Here is a 20,068-nt window from a genome sequence, read left to right as displayed (position 1 = left end):
GAATCTTTTCAAGATTAAAACAGGTATACGAGCTTAATATAATTCTATGTGGTTTAAGTATATTAATTCAATGAGGCATATTTATTTCATTATATACAAAAATGTACTGTAGTCCCAGCTACTCAGGAGGCTGAGGCAGGATGATTGCTGGAGGCTGTTGTGTGCTATGATTGTGCCTGTAAACAGCCACTGCACTCCAGCCTGGACAACATAGCTAGACTCAGTATCTCTCTAAAAAAAAGCCAGGCATGGTGGCTCATGCCTGTAATCCTAGCAGTCTGGGAGGCTGAGGCGGGCGGATTGTTTGAGGTCAGGAGTTTGAAACCAGCCTGAGTAAGACCCCATCTCTACTAGAAATAGAAAGAAATTAATTGACCAACTAAAAATATATATGTACAAAAAAATTAGCCAGGCATGGTGGCGCATGCCTGTAGTCCCAGCTACTTGGGAAGCTGAGGCAGAAGGATTGCTTAAGCCCAGGAGATTGAGGTTGCTGTGAGCTAGGCTGATGCCATGGCACTCACTCTAGCCAGGGCAACAAAGTGAGACTCTGTCTCAAAAAAAAAAAAAAATATATATATATATATACACACACACACACACACATATAAATACACACGCATATAATTGCTAATCTGTTGTATTTTCACATTTTTCTTTTACTATGCTTTTCTTAACTAGGGATTTACTATTTCAAGGAAGGAATGGCATGATGCAGCCAATAGTATCCAGCTGGTCTTTCTTTCTGTTTCCTCATTGTTACCAGAGCCTAAATCTCTCCCAGTATCTGGCTCAGGATTCTGGTGTAGAATAGATAACTCCATTCCTATCAAAGTACTGACTGAGATGAAAAAGGTTACCCCAGGGAGCCCACCTGCCTGACTCTGTGAATTCCTCATTGGTAAACAATGCCCCTCATTGTCTTTGCTTCATTCATAGCTCACAGAGTTAAAACTGTTAGAGCAACTGCACAAACTCACTTGCTTAGAAAGAATGAAGACAGATAAGAAAAAGGGAAAGCCGGAATTAGAAAGTGATTCAATGTATCAAAGTATCTTTCTATGTTTTTGTGCACAAGAATATTCAATATTTTCATGGGTGGGAATCTTACTTTCAATTAAAAAATGGTAAAACCTACATTTATTAAGTACCTCCTCTACATGCTAGAACTTTCGTCTCCGTGACAACCAGAAAAGTTAGGTATTATACTCCCCAACAAAACTGGGGCCCAGAATTAGACTTGTATCTGCTTAATTTCTAAAGTCCAACTTCTTTCCTCTAAAGTTTGCTGCCACACAGAAAGCAAAGCCCCAAAGACAATCTCATTGACATTTCAACAGCTTTCCTACCTAGTTAAAAAATAAAGACACAGGCAAAAAAGAATGCCACGTATGAAATGAGTCCGTTTGGGACGTCCAAAGATCACATGACGGGCCAATATTTGGCCTTGAAAGGGCTGTCGCTTCCTCTCCTCCTCCAATACCAGTTCCCCAACCCCCACCCCAGTCCACACTTCCAGGTGTAACAACCTCTGCGTGCTGCGCAATGGTGCGAAGGTTATGGCAGCGCGCAGAGGAAGCGCAAGGGGACTGCGAGGGGGCCAGAAACGTCCGAGTGTCTTTAAAATATGTATATAATCTGTCCTTGTCCATTGCCACAGTGACTACCATTCAGCTTCTCAGTAATAGCCTCGTAATTCTCCATTCTCCCAACCTACCCTCCCCCAAGCCCTTCACCACCCATCAGAGGATCAGGTTGTGTCACCCCTCATCTGAGCCGTGTGTGGAGGCTCATTGCTCTGAGGACCAAGTTAAACATCTTTTAGGGCTGTTTACACCTTCTGGCCCTACTCTGTACACCAGCTTCCATCTCTGGCCATGCACCCCCTGTTCACGGGTTTCATCCGCCCTGGTCCTTTTCCTCCGTTGGCTTCCCTGCACATCTCGTCTGCTCTATCCCCTGCCTTAGTCTCGGTTTAAATGCCACTTGGTGAAGTTTTCCTGGCAGATTCCTCGCACGCAGCCCCCTCACCCGCCACCTAATTAGATCTCTCCAGATGTGCTCCACTAGCATCCTTCATGTCATTGATTGCAATTTGCATTATATGCTGATTATTATATCGCCTGATTATTTTTGACGTCTGCAAGTGACACACGGGTTTAGCACTGTGCCTGCCATGCGCGCCGCTGAGCTAACTTGTGAATGAATGAGCGAATGAATGAATGGAAGTCTTACTTGCCATCCTATCCCCAAAATATTTTCAGTCCCCCAGTGTTGCTATCACTGGGATGCCCATCCCCGCGGGTTGACAAAACGGTGGAGGGGAGCAGCCTCCCCGCGGCCCCGCCGCGCTCGGCCACTCTGGCTGGGGGACTCCCGCACCTTGCGGCAAGGGGCGGGTCTCCCGCTGACTCTCCTGGCTCCCAGGTTCACGAGTGTTGGGACAGGTGGCACCCAGGGGAAGAGCGAACCAAGCAGGGCGCGCCAGACACTGCGGGCGGCGTCTGACTCGCCTCCGGCCTCGCGGTCCGTCCTGCCGGGAAGCGCGACTTCCTCCTCTGGGGGCCGGCGTGCGGGGCGGGGCGGGCGGGAGACGCCCCCGCCGGGCTGGGCCCAGCGCTGCCCCAATGGGATTCGGTGCGGGGCAGCGGCCGCGCCCCGTCCCGGCGCCGCGCTCGGCCGCGGAGGAGGAGGCCGGGCCCCGGCAGCGGCGGCGCGGGGCCCGTCGAGGGGAGGCCGAGCCTGCCGAGCTGGCGCCCGGCGGGGCCATGGTGCCTGGCGCCCGCGGCGGCCGCGCGCTGGCGGGGGCGGCCGGGCCGGGCCTCCTGGCCCTGCTGCTCGCGGTGGCCGCCCCGCCCCGGCTGCAGGCGGAGGATCCGGGTGAGTGGAGCGCGTCCGGCCGGCGGGACCTGGGGCACCGCGGGGGCCGGGCCGGGCCTGGGGGGACCGAGCGCGGGAGGAAGGCGGGCTCCGGTGTGCCCCCGCACCGTCCCGCTGCGCCCGGCGGCCGCTCGGGAGAGATAAGTTACTGCATTCCCGGTCGCCCCCACCAGACTCCTTCCTTCCCCGCCAAAAGAAGAGAGTCAACTCGGCGCCTCCCCACTTTCTCTCTTCGCCGTCCTCCAGCCCAGTTCACTTAGTTTCCAGACTTCTGGACTCTGTGCTGGCCCTGTGCGGAGTGAGCTGGCTCCAGGGTCGCGGTAGGGGACAGTCGTGTGCAGGGACAGTTCTCTCCAGCCTGGTTTTCACAAAGCCGCCCCGCAGCTGGGCGGCCCGGCCCTCCGTGCCGCCGCTGCTCCCCGCCGCTCGGAGTCCCGGCGTGTGCGCCTGTGGGCTGGTGCGGAATGGTCGGGAATGCTTCCCGAGGTTGGCCCGGACGCAGACTAGCAGACACTGCCGCCGCCGCCGCCTCACTGGTGTCCTGCTTGTACTCGGAGTTGGAATCCTGTGGCTTCTGTGTATTTGAGCGAATCAACCCCTGACCAGGCTGCTTTGTCCCTGGAACTGGCCAGAGCTGTCACCCATCTGTCCAAATGAAGTTTCAGAATTTATATGTCATCCAGGCTGTTAAGTGGGCACTTTGTAGAGCAGTTCTCTGGGAACCAGTGTAATTGCTTAGATCCCTACAGAGCTTCACATCTGAGACTTTCTTGCAGTTGACTGATGGAAGAGGATATTGTCATTTGAGTTTCCATGAAACGGCCTATATATTTAGGATGTTAAAAGAACCAATAAAGGAGTAGTGTTCAATTACAGTCAAAAGGTAAGCTTAGATTTGGGACGGTTGTTGAAACTAATCTAGGAACTCCAGTGCTGATGCCACTTTAGGAAAGAGGTATAATCAATGACTTTCAAAATATTTCTCCAATCTATGGTTTTCCCAATTAGTACTTGGTCACTCGTTTTTCAGGTTTTCATAAAGTTAAGCCTGCACACCCATTTGGGGTCTTGAGATAAGCTACTGGCTCTTTAAATTGTCTGATGGTCATAAGTCATATTAATATTTGTCCTCTGAAAGTTTAGAAGGTAAGAGGGCAGGCTTAGCATAATAGTCTGTTTTTGGTGAGAAGAAAATACCATTTATTGCATTAAGCTTCATTGTTCTTTGAGTAGCTTAGTCTGTGCTTCTTGGTTCCCCAGGCTCTCCAACCTGTCTGATCACAATCTCTCTGGATGCATTATAAAGACAGCACGGGCACCTTATTTTGAATCAATTTCCAGTGAGTGGGACCTGTGCATATGTACCTTTTAAAAATTTCCCCAGATAATTCTTTTTTTTCTTTTTTCTTTTCTTTCTTTTTTTTTTTTTTGAGACAGATTCTTGCTTTGTTGCCCAGGCTAGAGTGAGTGCCGTGGCATCAACCTAGCTCACAGCAACCTTAAACTCCTGGGCTCAAGTGATCCTTCTGTCTCAGCCTCTGGAGTAGCTGGGACTATAGGCATGCATCACCATGCCTGGCTAATTTTTTCTATATATATTAGTTGGCCAATTAATTTATTTCTATTTATAATAAAGACAGGGTCTTGCTCTTGTTCAGGCTGGTTTTGAACTCCTGACCTTGAGTGATCCTCCTGCCTTGGCCTCCCAGAGTGCTAGGATTATAGGCATGAGCCATCCCCCAGATAATTCTGATTCTAATCAGTTTTGAGATGGTGGGAGCCTTTTATAATGTTAGGGTTGTGATAAAGTGCTACCATCTGTGTTATAAGACAGTTTACTATTAGACATTTATTCATTATGTTTCAGGAAACAAATGTCAATTTAACCTAAATGTTTATAAGCCCAATCAATAAAATTATTTATTTTTTTATGTCAAAGTCTGGTGATCCTGTGAAACTACTGAATCCTTTGTACGGCAGCTGCTTGTCTATGTGGTGTTTTTGTTCAATTACATTAAAAAAGTATCTACTCCTCCTAGTATGCACAGCCAGCCAGGCCCCAGGCACTGGGCTTAGTGACCAGAATTTGGAATGATTTCAGCTCCTTCTTATATTGTGTTCCTCTGGACCCACTTAACTAAAGAGAGATATTTACATAGGTTGTTTCGCATGATTTTTGACCTTAGATAATATGACATATAAGTTGATCATTAGTTTTGATTCAATTTATATAAATTCATAGGCTTGGACTTAGTCCAGCCTTATTACTTTGATATATCATAAGTTTGGTAGAATAAAATACTATCAATTTATGCAGTGAATTTCTGCAAATTAAAAATCCCTGCATCTCTCTTCACTAAAAGATTTGCAAATGAGTGTTAATTAAAATTTCCACTTATAATTTGAGTATTAGTGAAAAATAAAAAAGAGCACTTGATCTCTGAGGAAATTTCTAAGTGTTGGTTTCAATCTTGGATACTTAAAACTTCATTTAAAACTCCCAGCCCAACTCGTTACTATAAGAAGGTCTGCTCTTAAATTCCCTGTCATTTTTATTTGGTTAGACTTGGGCTCAGCTGTTATCTGATGTTTCAGGTGAGTGACTTTTTAAAAAGTCAGCACAAGTTTATTCTGTTACCTTCTGTGCAAGTGTGTGCACTGCCCCAGACTTTCCCTTAGCTCACCTGGCCTGGGGTAAGCCTGGGTTTGGCCAGGTCTGCAGACTGTGAGTTCCTGAGGGCGAGGCTGGGACTGTAGTCTTTGTCTTATAGGTCTGACAAAGGTGCTCACTGGTTTTTCAGTTGAACTGAACAGTCTCTTTGTGTTTAAGAGGTATTTTCAAATTATTTCCTAATTAGTGGAAACTAAGTAATAAAGAGCCTACTGAAGTTCTTAATCGATGTACATGTGCTGCTTCTACTAATTTTGTTTATTAAGCCCAGCTCTCTTGGCATGCTTTTTTTCTGTAAGGTTGTCTTTTAAATGAAAATACAGCAGAAAGGAACATGCCAGCAGGACAATATGCACAATGTATCTTTTGGCTCTAGTAGATGCAATTCATATGTAACACTCAGAGACATTAAGTTATATCATATATTTCAGAAAAGAAAGAAGTTATGTCAAAGAATTCTTTACACAAATCAGAGGATATTATTAAAGTGGGATTTCAACTCTGAATAATGTCCCAAGCTGCTTTTTATTAACTTTTCATGTCATAATTTAAACTCTTTAACCTTGTGGTACTGAAACAGATTTAAATCATATTTAAAAAAAAACCACAACTTGGAAATAAATAAGACACCCGACATTTATGGAGAATTTTATTTTTAAGATGCATGGGGAAGTTAAATTAATTGCAGCATTTAGCAAAAGTTTTAGTCATGTTAGACAGGAGGTGGGGGTGGGGAGTGGAGGGGAGGCTTGTTCAGGGAAATATATCCTATAGAGTTTTAGGCTTACTTTTTTTTTTTTTGAGACAGAGTCTCACTTTGTTGCCCAGGCTAGAGTGAGTGCCGTGGCATCAGCCTAGCTCACAGCAACCTCAAACTCCTGGGCTCAAGCAATCCTGCTGCCTCAGCCTCCCGAGTAGCTGGGACTACAGGCATGCGCCACCATGCCCGGCTAATTTTTTTTTTATATATATATCAGTTGGCCAATTAATTTCTTTCTATTTATAGTAGAGACCGGGGTCTCGCTCTTGCTCAGGCTGGTTTCGAACTCTTGACCTTGATCAATCTGCCCGCCTTGGCCTCCCAGAGAGCTGGGATTACAGGCGTGAGCCACTGCGCCCGGCCTAGACTTACTTTTATGTATGTTCTAAAGCAGTAAGTCAACTCTGTACATATTGGAGCAATTGATTGTTTTTCTTTATTAAGAAGATAATGCATATAGCCTATTTGGCATTGCACTTAGCACATAGTAAGAGCTCAATAAATGTTAATTATCTTACTATTCATTACTGTTTATTACTATTAATTTGACAAATATTGGGGCCTGTTATTCTACCTCCCTCACTGCCCTTCTGACCTCTTTCGCTGCCATGGTCCCTCATACTCACGCCTCTCCAGCCATTCTGGTTTTCTTGCTATTTCTCCAAGGTGGCAGGCACCCTTCCACCTGAGAACCTTTGCATGTGCTGTTCCCTCTTCCTGGAACAGTCTGGCCCCAATTATCCATATGGCTTACTCCTCCGCCAGTATTTGTTCACATGCTGCCTTCTCAGGGAGAGCCTTCCTGACCACCGGAACCCTCTCTTCATTCCCAGAACTCCATGTTCCCCTTCCCAGCTTTCGGTTTTCTCTAGAGCACTTATGCTCTTCCAATAGAGTGTATAATTTACACTTTTATTTAATTTGTCTGTCTTTCCTGTACTAGAATATAAGGCCCCTAGGTGTTTTGTGCCTCGAACAGTGGCTGGCACGTGCCCAGTAGGGGATGGGTGCTCAGTGAGGGTGGGGTGAGAAGACAGTGAACACAGCTCCTGCCCTGTTGTTAAAGACTCAGTACTGTCTCTAGTTAAGAAATCAAAACCTGGACACAGTGAAGTAATGAGATTGTATGTGTAAGCTAGCTGTTTGTAAGTAAAAGTCTGAAAGTATGGATTTAAAATAGAGAAACTCATTCTGGGATATTAGAAGTCTAGCATTTAACATGAAAGGAAAAATGTTGCCAGAATTTCAGTTTTTTTTTTTATCAGACTGTGAAATAATTTTGCCTTTTTGCAACCTGAGGAGTCATGTTGATGTCATCTTCCAGATGTTCATTCTTTGGCTTGTATATTTAAAAAAATAGTTGTTTGTCTTATGGGGCGGGCGAGACAATCAATGGGAAGAAAACCCACGTGGTGACTTCTAACCCTATGTGGAAATAAAGTTGTGAGTCCTGGTATACTGAATCCAGAACTGTCAAACTTGCCTTTTAGTGGAAGTTGAAGAGGAGATGTTTTTAGGAGGTTGGGGTGGGATTGGGGGATTCTCTAAGATCCATGAGAGCAGAAATGAGACTAACCCTCTCCTTTTCACCACTAGCACGTGGTACAGTGCCTGGCAGATAACCATCTCCAGATAGCGATTTCCTGAGTCAGCGCCTGAATGCTGTGCTTAAGGTTTGAAAGAATGAGATGAAGGGTAATATTCACTAAGTCGTTTTAAACAGACATTGTATATATGACGATTGTGAAGCCCTAGGAAACTCTGTGCATGTATTCAAAAAAATAACTAACTGCCCTAACATTTAGGGCAGCAGGGGATTATTTCACCTTGAAGATCATATTAGGACAGTGTTTAGGCACTCGTGATATTAGTGGTGTGTTAAGCCATGTTGCCATGTATGCCTATATTGTCTACTGCCATTTCTACTTGGGTTATTATAGTTTTTATGAACTATCTCCTTAGGAGCTATATGCTATGTGACAAGATTCTTGATACTTGCAGAAATGCCTTGTGTTTGTATTTGCTGTATATGATCATATTAGGTTAGGTGGGGTTTTTTGGTAGGAAAAGCTGCAAAGAATATCACTGAAACAAGGTAGCAGCTTAGTGGTTCTGTGTTACCTTCACCCCCCTGTTTTTAAATAAAGCTACACTAGAGCTTATTTTTTTTTAAGCAAAAGAAAGAATAAGTCAGGGCTTTCTTTCCTGACTTCTTTCCCAAAGATCTTCCCTAATGCTCACAACAGAAGCAAAACAGTTGTGGAACAAACAGGGTATCAATAAATAACATTGTACTAATAAATCGTAATCCTGCAAGGAAAATGTTACACGTAGAACCACTAAGGACATGTTTTGGCTTTATATATTTTTTATATAAACACACACAAATATACCCCTATAGCAAGTACATGTGTGCACACACGCTCACATACCGTCTGTCTACTATTTGTATTAAATATTAAATAAGGCTAGGTGCGGTGGCTCACACCTATAATCCTAGCACTCTGGGAGTCCAAGGTGGGAGGACCACTTGAGCTCAGGAATTCAAGACCAGCCTGAGCAACAGTGAGACTCCATCTCTACTAAATATAGAAAAAATTAGCCAGGTGCACACCTGTAGTCCCAGCTACTCGGGAGGCTGAGGCAGGAGGACCACTTGAGCCTAGGAGTTCAAGGTTGCTGTGAGCTAGGCTGATGCCACGGCACTCTAGCCCTGGTGACAGAAAGAGACTCTGTCTCAATAAATAAACAAACAGACAGACATTAAATAGACACAAAATTATATATACAAAATATAAATAAAGATATAAAGAACAATAACAAAAACAATACCTGGGTACCCCCACTGTTACCTAGTCTGTACATGCTTTTATATTCTACTTTTTTTTTAACTTACATTTTATTAAAAGTTTTTTTATCATATTATTTGGAAAGACTCATGTTTATATTTATTTTTAGCACTCACCTTCAAGTAAACCAAAAACTTATCTCTAAGTCATTTATCACTACTGAGGAACACCCAGTGAGAAAGTGGAATTTTTATCTTGGCCAAAATTATATCAACTATGAGTCTTGTCAAGATTTTCATCTTTTGTATTATTCAAATAACTCTTCCTTGCTTATTAAGGCAGAAGTAATTTTCTTGTTCATACTTTATTTGAGAAAAGTACTTAAGTTTAAATGTACTAAGTATCAAGATGGTATTTCTTACTCTTCTTAGATAAGATCTGAATTTATATTGAAGGTGTCAGGCATGTCCATTATTATTTAAAATTTTATCTTTACTGAAAACCATATTTTTGTTTTTACATGTAGCATTTTCAGACTCAGATTGTACCCCTATTGTAGCCTTTTTACTCAGTGTTCAACATATTTACATTTTACCGCGAGATAAAAGAGCAGTCTTTGTTTTTTGTCATCACAAAATGAAATTGGTATATGGCTCCATTTTTACATTTGAGTGTGTATAGTGGATCTGTCTAAAGGTTGTGTGCAAATGATTTTTGTGCAGCACTCTATTCCTGAAAAATGAAAAAGAAAACAAAACTTTATTTCACTATTATTTCTGACAAAGCAAAAGGATTGCTTTGAAGTCCAGTTAAATTAAAAGTTTGAAGTCCAGTTAAATTTGAATTACCAGTGCATCAAATTTCCTACAGGGAAAATGGGTAAACATCTCTGTGCTTGTCGCCTGATTTCTAAATGGCTGAGCGGATTTAAATCAGCCTTTTTATTGCTTTACACAAAAGCAAGTTCACCTCAGATTGAAATGTGGTTGATTTCAGTCTGAAAAACGAAAACTGTGGAGACTTAATAGCCCATGGGACCACTGGAACATGAGATCTGTATATTGAATTGCTCCCCCTCTGAGGACTTTAGAATGGAAGCTACTTATTTTGAGAACAACACCAACCAAGATTTGCCTTTTTATTTTTTGGCCCCCGGAAAGAACCTGCTTTACCTGCTGTTGCTCCTGCTGGCTCAGAAGGGTCTAAAAATCTTTTATTTATTTATTTTTGAGATGGACTCTCGCTCTGTTGCCCAGGCTAGAGTGCCGTGGCATCAGCCTAGCTCACAGCAACCTCAGACTCCTGGACTCAAGCAATCCTCCTGCCTCAGCCTCCTGAGTAGGGACTACAGGCATGCGCCACCATGCCCGGCTAATTTTTTCTATATATTTTTAGTTGGCCAATTAATTTCTTTCTATTTTTATTAGAGACAGGGGTCTCGCTCTTGCTCAGGCTGGTTTCAAACTCCTGACCTTGAGCAATCCTCCCTCTTTGGCTTCCCAGAGTGCGTGAGCCACCTCTCCCAGCCTCTAAAAATCTTTGAGACTTCAAAATCTATTAAGGCCGGGTCTGGGGGCTCCTGTCTGTAATCCTAGCACTCTGGGAGGCCCAGGCAGAAGGATCCCTTGAGTTCAAAATTTATTAATAGACTAAAAGTTTATTAAAGACTTAATGGGGCTGGGCGCCGCGGCTCACGCCTGTAATCCTAGCACTCTGATAGGCTGAGGCGGGAGGATTGCTCCAGGTCAGGAGTTCGAAACCAGCCTGAGCAAGAGTGAGACTCTGTCTCTACTATAAATAGAAACAAATTAATTGGCCAACTAATATATATAGAAAAAATTAGCCGGGCATGGTGGTGCATGCCTGTAGTCCCAGCTACTCGGGAGGCTGAGGCAGCAGGATCGCTTGAGCCCAGTAGTTTGATTTGCTGTGAGCTAGGCTGATGCCATGCACTCACTCTAGCCTGGGCAACAAAGTGAGACTCTGTCTCAAAAAAAAAAAAAGACTTAGTGGCATTTTCCCATACATATTTCATTTGCATCTCTAAATATTTTCTTGCATAACCACAATGACATGAGAACACCTAAGAATACTAATAGTAATTCTTTAATATCATCTAATACTGAAGTCATATTCAAATTTGCCCAGTTATCATAAACATGTCTTTTTACCATTGATTTGTACAAACAAGGATCCAAACAAGGTCCACAAGTTACAGCTAGTTGTACCCACATACCTTTTCCTTCAAGGAAACCAGGTTGTCCTGTGAAATAGCTCATGTTCTAAATTGTACTGACTGCTTCTGAATGGTGTGTCTTTTACTTGGTGCACTCTCCCCTGTGTTTCTGTATAAATCTGAAGTTTGGCTTAAAGACTTGATTAGATTCAGGCTGAGTGTTTTTAGTGACAGTACTCAAAGGTGCTATGTACTTCTAATTGTATCACAACAGAATGCATATAGTATTATTAATATTATTATTGTTATTATAGTTCCACTTTTAGTAATGCTAAGAATGATCAGTGACTTCAGGAAGTGACAGCTTGACCCCTTCATTGTAAAATTACTTTTTCCTCTTATGACTTGCAAGTTATCTGTGGAATAATAGTCTCTTACTCAGCAAAACTACCTGCCTATCAACATTTCTCTTAGTGGTTTAAACATCCAATCACTGTTGCTTGTCCTGTTAGATTTTTCATGTACATAAATTTTTAAGCCCATATCTTCATATGTATTTTTATTTATTGTGTCTTTTGCATATAATTTAATGCCAACAATTCTGAGAGCTATATTGAGGGAACTGAGATTGGGAGAAATTGAATCATTCACCTGAGGCACATTAACTTTGTGTCTCCATAGTGGGACATATGCCCAGGCTCTACAATTCTAAATGCCTTAAGATGGTTTCCTGCCCTTCATCTTCAAGGAAACCCACTGTATGCTCATGTCTAGGGGAGAACAAGTTAGAGAAAAGAAATCTTAGAGGAACACAGTTTCAGGGGAATCACTTAGGCAATATAGTTTTAAATTAATAGTCTTTGGTTTCTCTGACATGTGTACACATTTACCATAGAAATTTTAAGGCTCTTTAAAATCTCAATTACTAGCTAACCATTTGCTTTTAAAGCATTGCGACAAATTCAGCAGTAGGGAGTAAAGAATATGCAAAATTAGTATACTTTTCAGGACCGTGGAACATGATATGAGTTTTATAAGATTATTTGTTTCTCACAACTCTTGTGCTTCATACCTTATTAGATGTGTGATAAGATGCCATCTCTCTCCCCACTGAGATTTGCTATTTTCTGGTCGTCCATAAACGTTGATTGCTTATTACTTACATATGGTACATACATATGGTACATTTATTACTTACATATGGTACATTTATGCTTGCCCAAACCTCCTCATCCTATTTCTTTTCTTTTTTTTCTTTGAGACAGAGTCTCGCTTTGTTGCCCAGGCTAGAGTGAGTGCCATGGCGTCAGCCTAGCTCACAGCAACCTCAAACTCCTGGTTTCAAGCGATCCTGCTGCCTCAGCCTCCCGAGTAGGTGGGACTACAGGCACATGCCACCATGCCCGGCTAATTTTTTCTATATATATTAGTTGGCCAATTAATTTCTTTCTATTTATAGTAGAGACGGGAGTCTCGCTCTTGCTCAGGCTGGTTTCGAATTCCTGACCTCGAGCAATCCGCCCACCTTAGCCTCCCAGAGTGCTAGGGTTATAGGTGTGAGCCACCATGCCCAGCCACCTCATCCTATTTGTGTATTTTCAATAGTATGCTCAAGTAATTCCTAAATTGATACTATTGTCACATGTCAGAAATGTTACTTTGGCTTAAATATAGATCTTAGAACTTACTGTTGCCTGTCCTGGACTTATGAATGAAATCCGGAGTGAAAATATGTATCAGAATATTGAAAATATAGATGTATGACTTTAGAAATAAATATTAAAACAAAACCATACGAAACTGATATCTCAAGGATTTTTCACTTTTAAAAAGATTCACTGCAAGATCCCTCTTAATAATGAGGGCTCTTTTAGTCTCTTGCTACTCAGAATATATCTTACAGGAATCAGCAGAATAGTTATTACCAAGAGCTTTTTGGAAATGCAGAATTTCCAGGCTCTGCATTTTGACAAGATCCCCAGGTGATTGATTTGTACACTGATGGTTGAGAAGCAGCACTTTATTGAAACTTTCATTTACAGAGCACCTTTTAGGGGCCACATCTGTGCTCAGCAAAGTGAAACACTTTTGTTGGAGCTAAAATAGTTGCCTCTCATTACACTACTCCCTACATAGTCTACTAAAGAGTACTTAATTATAAAGAGAAGGTGATAGAATTTATCATACCATAATTTTTATAAGAAACCCTGAATTAAATATGACTATTTTCCTCATGTTAATTTTGAGACAAAAAGAATATGACTGCAAATAGCTAACTGTAATGTGGGTTTTAATATCAGTTGCGCTACACAGCAGTAATGTGAGATTGGGCAATATCTTAAATCCCACTGCCTCAGTTTCCTTACCTCAAAGGTGGGTGACTTAGGCAGTGGTGGCCTTGGAGCCACAGTGATCAGTTCCAGCCCAACCACGTGGGCCGAGTTACTCAGCATCACACGTAGAGTAGAGGGACATGTCGTGCAGAGAGGGTATTGGCTTCAACTGTGTTGTACAGGAAATGTCCTGTCTTATAATGTTGTGGCAAGTGCACAGCTAGTGTTACAGCTCTTGACTGGGGAAAGAACCAAGCGGCACACAAGTGGGAGAACAGCCTTTATTCCTCCCCAGCAGGCTCAGCACACCTAGTGTTACAGCTCTCTTCCTATCTTCTGATCTTCTGACCCTCCTGCCTTCCTCCTGCTTTTATACCCTTGGTAGGGCTCAAAAAGCATCCCATCAACATCAAGCTTAAACATCCAATCAACATCAAGCTTTAACATCCAATCAAAAACAGTGGGATTCAAAGCATGGTGGAAACAGGGGGCAGCACTGTGGGCCTGGGGGCATTCCAGCACGCCAGCGGCTCTGCCTCGGGCGGGGCCCCAGCAGTGTGCCCTCCAACTGGCCATGTACAGCGTTGGCCCACGGAGATGCGGAGTGACAGGGAGGCAACCAGCGGCCATCATCTGGGTGCCCGACATTTTCCGTATCTTAATCCAGGGGCTATACACTTTGATATTTGAAATATTACTCATATTTGATAATCAATTTTTAAATAAAACTATCATTCTTATCTATCAAGCATGATTGTCATGGATATTAAATAAGAGAATATAAAGTCCTTAGAATACTGTATCTGTTACCTGTTATAATAAATGCTTGGTATATGCTAATTATTAGTAAGGGCTCTTTCACAGCTAATTTTATAACTTTTCTTGTTCCAATAATTCTTTGAGTCATTAATTTTTTGAAAACTGTATTTGTGAAAGTGAAAACACACGTGTGCAAAGGAGAAATGGGTACAGTTTTAATTTCTAAAACGTACATTAACTTTGTACCTGGTGATAACGGATTTTCTGGACACGAGAGAGAAAAGTCAATATCGATATTTTACTTTATCTGAATATTGGCAGTATGCATATTAAACATGAAACCAAGGTTAGAAAAGATAGGCACATTCTGGAAACAGGAAAGATTTCTTGATTTATCTTTAATTTAAGCAGTGGCAGCTTGGACATGACATCAACATCCTGGCATTATTAGTAAAGGTCAGTATCCACTTTCCTCCAGCTTCCTTATCCTGAGCATCTATTCAACAGAGATAACACAGTGGTCTTACACTTGTTCTGCAAGTCAAACTAGTTTTTTTCCTGAAGTTTTCTTCTGTGAAATTAAGAAACGTCTCTTAACCAGTGTGTCCAATTTGTTGCCAATGCTCCCCAAACACGCGTAACTTAACAGCAGTGGGAAGAGTCTTGCATTTGAATGCCAGAGTCACGTAGTATGATTTCAGTGTCGTTTCTTTAGAACTGTAAAGTCCAAAGTCCACCTCTCCACACCAGATCTTTAACCCAGAAGTCCCATCATGAGGTCTCCCTGCGTGTCTCACTTGTGAGCACCTAGCCCAGGAACTCACCATTCTGTCCCACAGAACACTACTCCCAAGAGATGCCCAGTGAGGAAAGAGTTCTCTGGGAAATGCTGCAAACTGCACCCTCCGTTAGCTACCCTGTAAGGGCTTTGAGATATCTTGTGGTGAAGGGAAGGGGGACTCTGCAAGCTTATTTACCTTGCAGCTCTTTTGGGGCGATAAGGGCATAACCTCCTTTGTGCAAACCTCCCAGAGACTAGTGCCACAGCCGCCCATTTTGGGATATGCTGACCTAGCAGTATGTGGCCATCAGATAAGTACTGGGAGATACATTCTAATTAGACTTTCTCAGCAATTTAAAGCCTTATTCATCTTTACCACACCCAGTTATGGTGGGTAATTTTAAAGATGAGGAAAATTGATACACACAAAATGGGTGACTTCTTAAGATCATATAGCCAACGAATGATGGAATTTGGACAGTCAGCTAATTGAAAGCAATATTCTTAATACTTTAATATACTTTACAATTTCACATTGATACTTAACAAAAATAATAGCAATTAAAATGTATTGAATTTTCACCATATGGTTGTCTCTGTGCTTGATACTCGAATGCTCGTGATAGTCCTGTGAGTTGGGTACTGTTATTGTCTCTGTATTACAGATGATGAAATTGAAGCTTGGAGAGGTAAAAGGACTCACCCAAGGCCACACAGCCAGTATTGGGGCAGGGCTGTGCCAGACCCAGGTTGTAATCATTGTGCTTTGTTACCTCTCAAGCATATGGGAATAATTTATTAAGTTAGAAAATGATAGGTGAGCCAGCCTTCCTCCCCCATACCCACAACCCTTTCAATGAGCTTTAACTTTTCAGTAGAAATCACAAGACTAAAGAGTAAGCAAGAATTACAGAGTTTTCACTGATTTTATTTATGACACATTAAAGAATACCATTGGCTAGGTTTTGAGATTTTTTTCCATTGGGTACAAATTATGAAGCTTTTAAATATCTTACATGGAAATTGATATCTTTGGACACTGAAGGAAGTAATCTCATGTTATATAGGGAATCAGAACCTCTTGAAATAATTTGTTTCATTTTCATACATTCAAACTAATGTTATTTTATTCATCTTTTTTCTCTTCCCCATGTGATCTGCAGGAACAAACTGATTTATTTTAAGTGATACTTTTAGCTGATAGGAATGTTGAAAGTTCCCATGGAGAGACTTTAGACAAGTCCCTTGTGTTTCCTTTTATTCACTTTCAAATGTCTTTCATCTGCTAAAACAAAAGTATTATCATCCTCATTAGATTATTAGTTATATCATTAGCATGTATTTTATATGTGGTAAGAATTAGGTTGAAAGAGATTATCAAACAATTTTATAGAACTTGGTTATGTGTTTCTGGTCTATAGCTGTTAACTTTTTTCAGAATAATATTACTATCCATTTTCCTTTCAGGAAAACTAAAGATTTTGAAAATCAAAATCATTCTGTTTTATCATCACAACATCTGTTTTACATTTTTTATTCTCATATAGTCACCTAGGCCTTTTTGCCCTCGTTTTTCCATTCCTTCTGGCAACACTCAAAGTAAGAAGCTAAGCACAACTGAAGCAGGGTAAAGTTTCTAAGAGAGTATAGCTGAAAATGGAATTAGTGATACTTTGGAAATCCATTCACCTTACCATCAGACAAAGAGCTCTGTAATAATTGCAAGCTCTCCTTTGTGGTTGAAAAGATTGTAGTCATCAAGCACTCACTTGATCTTAGACATGGGAAGAAATTTTCTCACACCCACACATGGGTGATTGTGTATGTGCTAAGATCTGTTGTAACTTGAATATTAGGAGAGCAAGGATACAACCGTAATGAAATCATATTTCTAGAAATGGTTTCACTCTTGTGATATTAGAGCATTCTTTCCCAATTTGCAGGTTGGCATCCTTTAGTAAATAATGAAATCAATTCAATTATCATGACTATTTAATAGCATGCTTTAAATAAAAATATGAAATTGAATAGGATAGAAAATATCACAGTGCATTACCTATAATAAAAGAATTATGTTATTAAGCTTTGGTTTGTAATATGTGCGTGTATGAATATGTACTTACTTGGGTTATGATGAAAAATATGTGTTCTAACTGTGGGTCATAATCAAAAAAGTTTGAGCCTTCTGTCTTACTCTAGGGACTGGTTAATAATCAATCTAAGAAGTATATTTGCACTAGTAATTTTACTCCACCCAAATCATTTTCCAACAAGTGCAACTCAGTTGAAAGTTTCCTTTTAAAGCCCAAATCCTGCTTTTTAGTATTGCAGAACTTAGTCTGTAGCAGGTATATCTTATTTTGCTTTTCTTAGTCAAACATGATTTCTTATCAAAGGGAAATAGTCTTTTAAGGAAGTTATTGTTTTCCTTTCTTAGTGGATGGAATTAAAGTAGACTAAATAAAGGGTTGACTTATATAGACAAACATCTAGGATTTGTTCTAAGCTTCCTTAGAAAATAGCTTGTATGCCCATACCTCTTGAACAGCAGATGTTAAAGGCTACAAAATGGAGACATATACATTAATTTCAGGCATTTGGAGACTAGATATTGAGCCCATATCTCTGTTTTTCTATCCTTTACTTTTTAGTATCAAGAATTACTTGTTAAGATGTCTCTCTCCTCATGATTGTGAGCTCCTTGAAGTGAAAACCACATTATCCTTAGTTCCTAGCTGCTGAATTTTTATTCAAAGTTTGAGCATATTGGTTTACAGAGACTTCTTTCTATCTGTGTTATAGGGCTAATGTTAAAAGTAGCCTTTAACATGACAAAGAACATTAGGTGAATTTGGTATTTTCAGTTATAATATTTTTATGATTTATGTGTATCATATTATGGAAAATTTAGAAGATAAATGTATCAGTAAAATGAAAATCACTTGTAAACTCATAACAGAAATAAACACTTTGAGTATTTTTTGATTATCTATGTGTACACTATATATTCTGTTTCAAAATGTTTTTACATTAAACATTCTTCTAAGACATGACTTTCTTAATATTGCATTGCTTGGAAATACAGTAGTTTGGCTATTATATTCTAATTGAGATTGTTTCCAAATGTTCAGAATATAAATCTGTGTATACAGAATCTTAAATGCTATATATCGATCACTTTGGGAGTTCTAAAATATTTATAAGTACTTTCAGCTTCTTTCAAAATCTAAAGTTCATACATGAAGTTTTGTTTTTGTGAATTGTTTTGAGGAGGTGGTTGATTAGTCTCACAAACTAGCTATGGCTCCAAGCCAACACCAGGATTTAGGCGTATCATGGAGGGACCACCCCAGACATATTCTAGAGTGGGGAGAAGCTTTCTGTCTAAGGAGAGGAGGAAATGATACATAGTTTAGTCATCATGTGCTTTGGCAATTAAATTACAGTTGAAAGGAAGGAAAGATAAACATAGAGTAGTAGCCACTTTTGAAGAGTAGACAAATTCCCTGTGGTGAAACTTCCTCCTTCCCTCCTTGGTCCAGGATGTAGCCTCCCTCCCCAACCCTGTCCTGCTTTGATATTACACAGGTGGCAGTTTAATCTAGCTGTCACTGTGCACTACTGAATCATTGCAGTTCTCTGCCCACAAGTCCTCCTCCCAACACTACAGGGAGTTTAAAGTAAAACCTTAAAGATTGACCTTTATTTCTTTACATTTTAAATTTTTTTTTTTTTTTTTTGAGACAGAGTCTCACTTGTTGCCCAGGCTACAGTGAGTGCCTTGGCGTCAGCCTAGCTCACAGCAACCTCAATCTCCTGGGCTCAAGTGATCCTCCTGCCTCAGCCTCCTAAGTAGCTGGGACTACAGGCATGCACCACCATGCCCGGCTAATTTTTTTTGTATATATATATATATATATATATATATATTTTTTTTTTAGTTGGTCAATTAATTTCTTTCTGTTTTTTAGTAGAGACGGGGTCTCCCTCAGGGTGGTTTCGAACTCCTGACCTCGAGCAATCCACCCGCCTCGGCCCCCCAGAGTGCTAGGATTACAGGCATGAGCCACCACTCCCAGCAAATTTTAAATTTTTTAAAGAATTTTTGAAATTATGAACCCTTATCTAGCTACAGCAACCATCAATACTTCCCCACATTTTTTCATTTATCCTACTTCTCCCCTTTTTTGCCAAGTATTTTAAGGCAAATCCCAGACCTCATGTCATTTCAGCCCCACATATGTCAGTAGACATCCTTAAAAATGGCATTTTCTTACACAATCTCAATATCATCATCACACCTAATAAAATTAATATAATTCTCTGATATTATTTAATATCCTAATTATCTTTTTAAAGTGTTTTATAAAGGTTAGTTTTTCAGATCAGGATCTAAACAAGGCTCACTTGATTGCTGAGGCACTTAAGTTTCCTTTAATTTAAACACTTTGTGTGCATGCCTCTTCATATAATTCATTGCTGCAGAAACTGAGTCAGTTGCATCTAGAATGTCTACAGTAGCATGGATTCAGCTAATGGCCTCCTCTTGTCAGTGAAATTGTGCCTCTATCCCCTGCATTCCCCGTAGACTGGAAGTCAGCCTTAAAGACTTGAATTCAAGGTCAATTATATTGATTCACATGTTTTGCTTTTTGGCAAGAGTACTTCACAGGTGTGGCGGGTAGAGCACATTTTGTCTTATCAGGAGACAGACATTATCTGGCTCTCTCACTTGTGGTCATGCTGAGATCCATCAGTGAGTTTAGAATTCAGGGGTCCTCAAACTATGGCCTGCGGGCCACATGCAGCCCGCCGAGGACATTTATCCAGCCCGCCTGCCGGGTGTTTTTGCTACCACTGCCTGTCCTGCTTAGCAGCGGACTCTCGTCCCGGGCCCACAGTGCGCCACACTCTCCAAC

General features: G+C 41.1%; 1 protein-coding gene across 1 annotated transcript in view; it reads left to right on the top strand.

The window, feature by feature from the left end:
• Positions 1-2,655: 2,655 nt before the first annotated feature.
• DCBLD1 (discoidin, CUB and LCCL domain containing 1) overlaps positions 2,656-20,068 on the top strand; it is a 39,264-nt gene continuing 21,851 nt past the window's right edge. Inside the window, exon 1 of the mRNA XM_020287181.2 lies at positions 2,656-2,880. Coding sequence (XP_020142770.2) covers positions 2,769-2,880 — 112 coding nt within the window. The 5' untranslated portion in view covers positions 2,656-2,768. The remainder of the gene's footprint in view (positions 2,881-20,068) is intronic.

This window comes from Microcebus murinus, chromosome 5 (genome assembly GCF_040939455.1).
Source record: "Microcebus murinus isolate Inina chromosome 5, M.murinus_Inina_mat1.0, whole genome shotgun sequence".
Taxonomy (NCBI): domain Eukaryota; kingdom Metazoa; phylum Chordata; class Mammalia; order Primates; family Cheirogaleidae; genus Microcebus; species Microcebus murinus.
The sequence above is the reverse complement of the archived record's forward strand: the minus strand, read 5'-3'. Positions and strand labels throughout refer to the sequence as shown.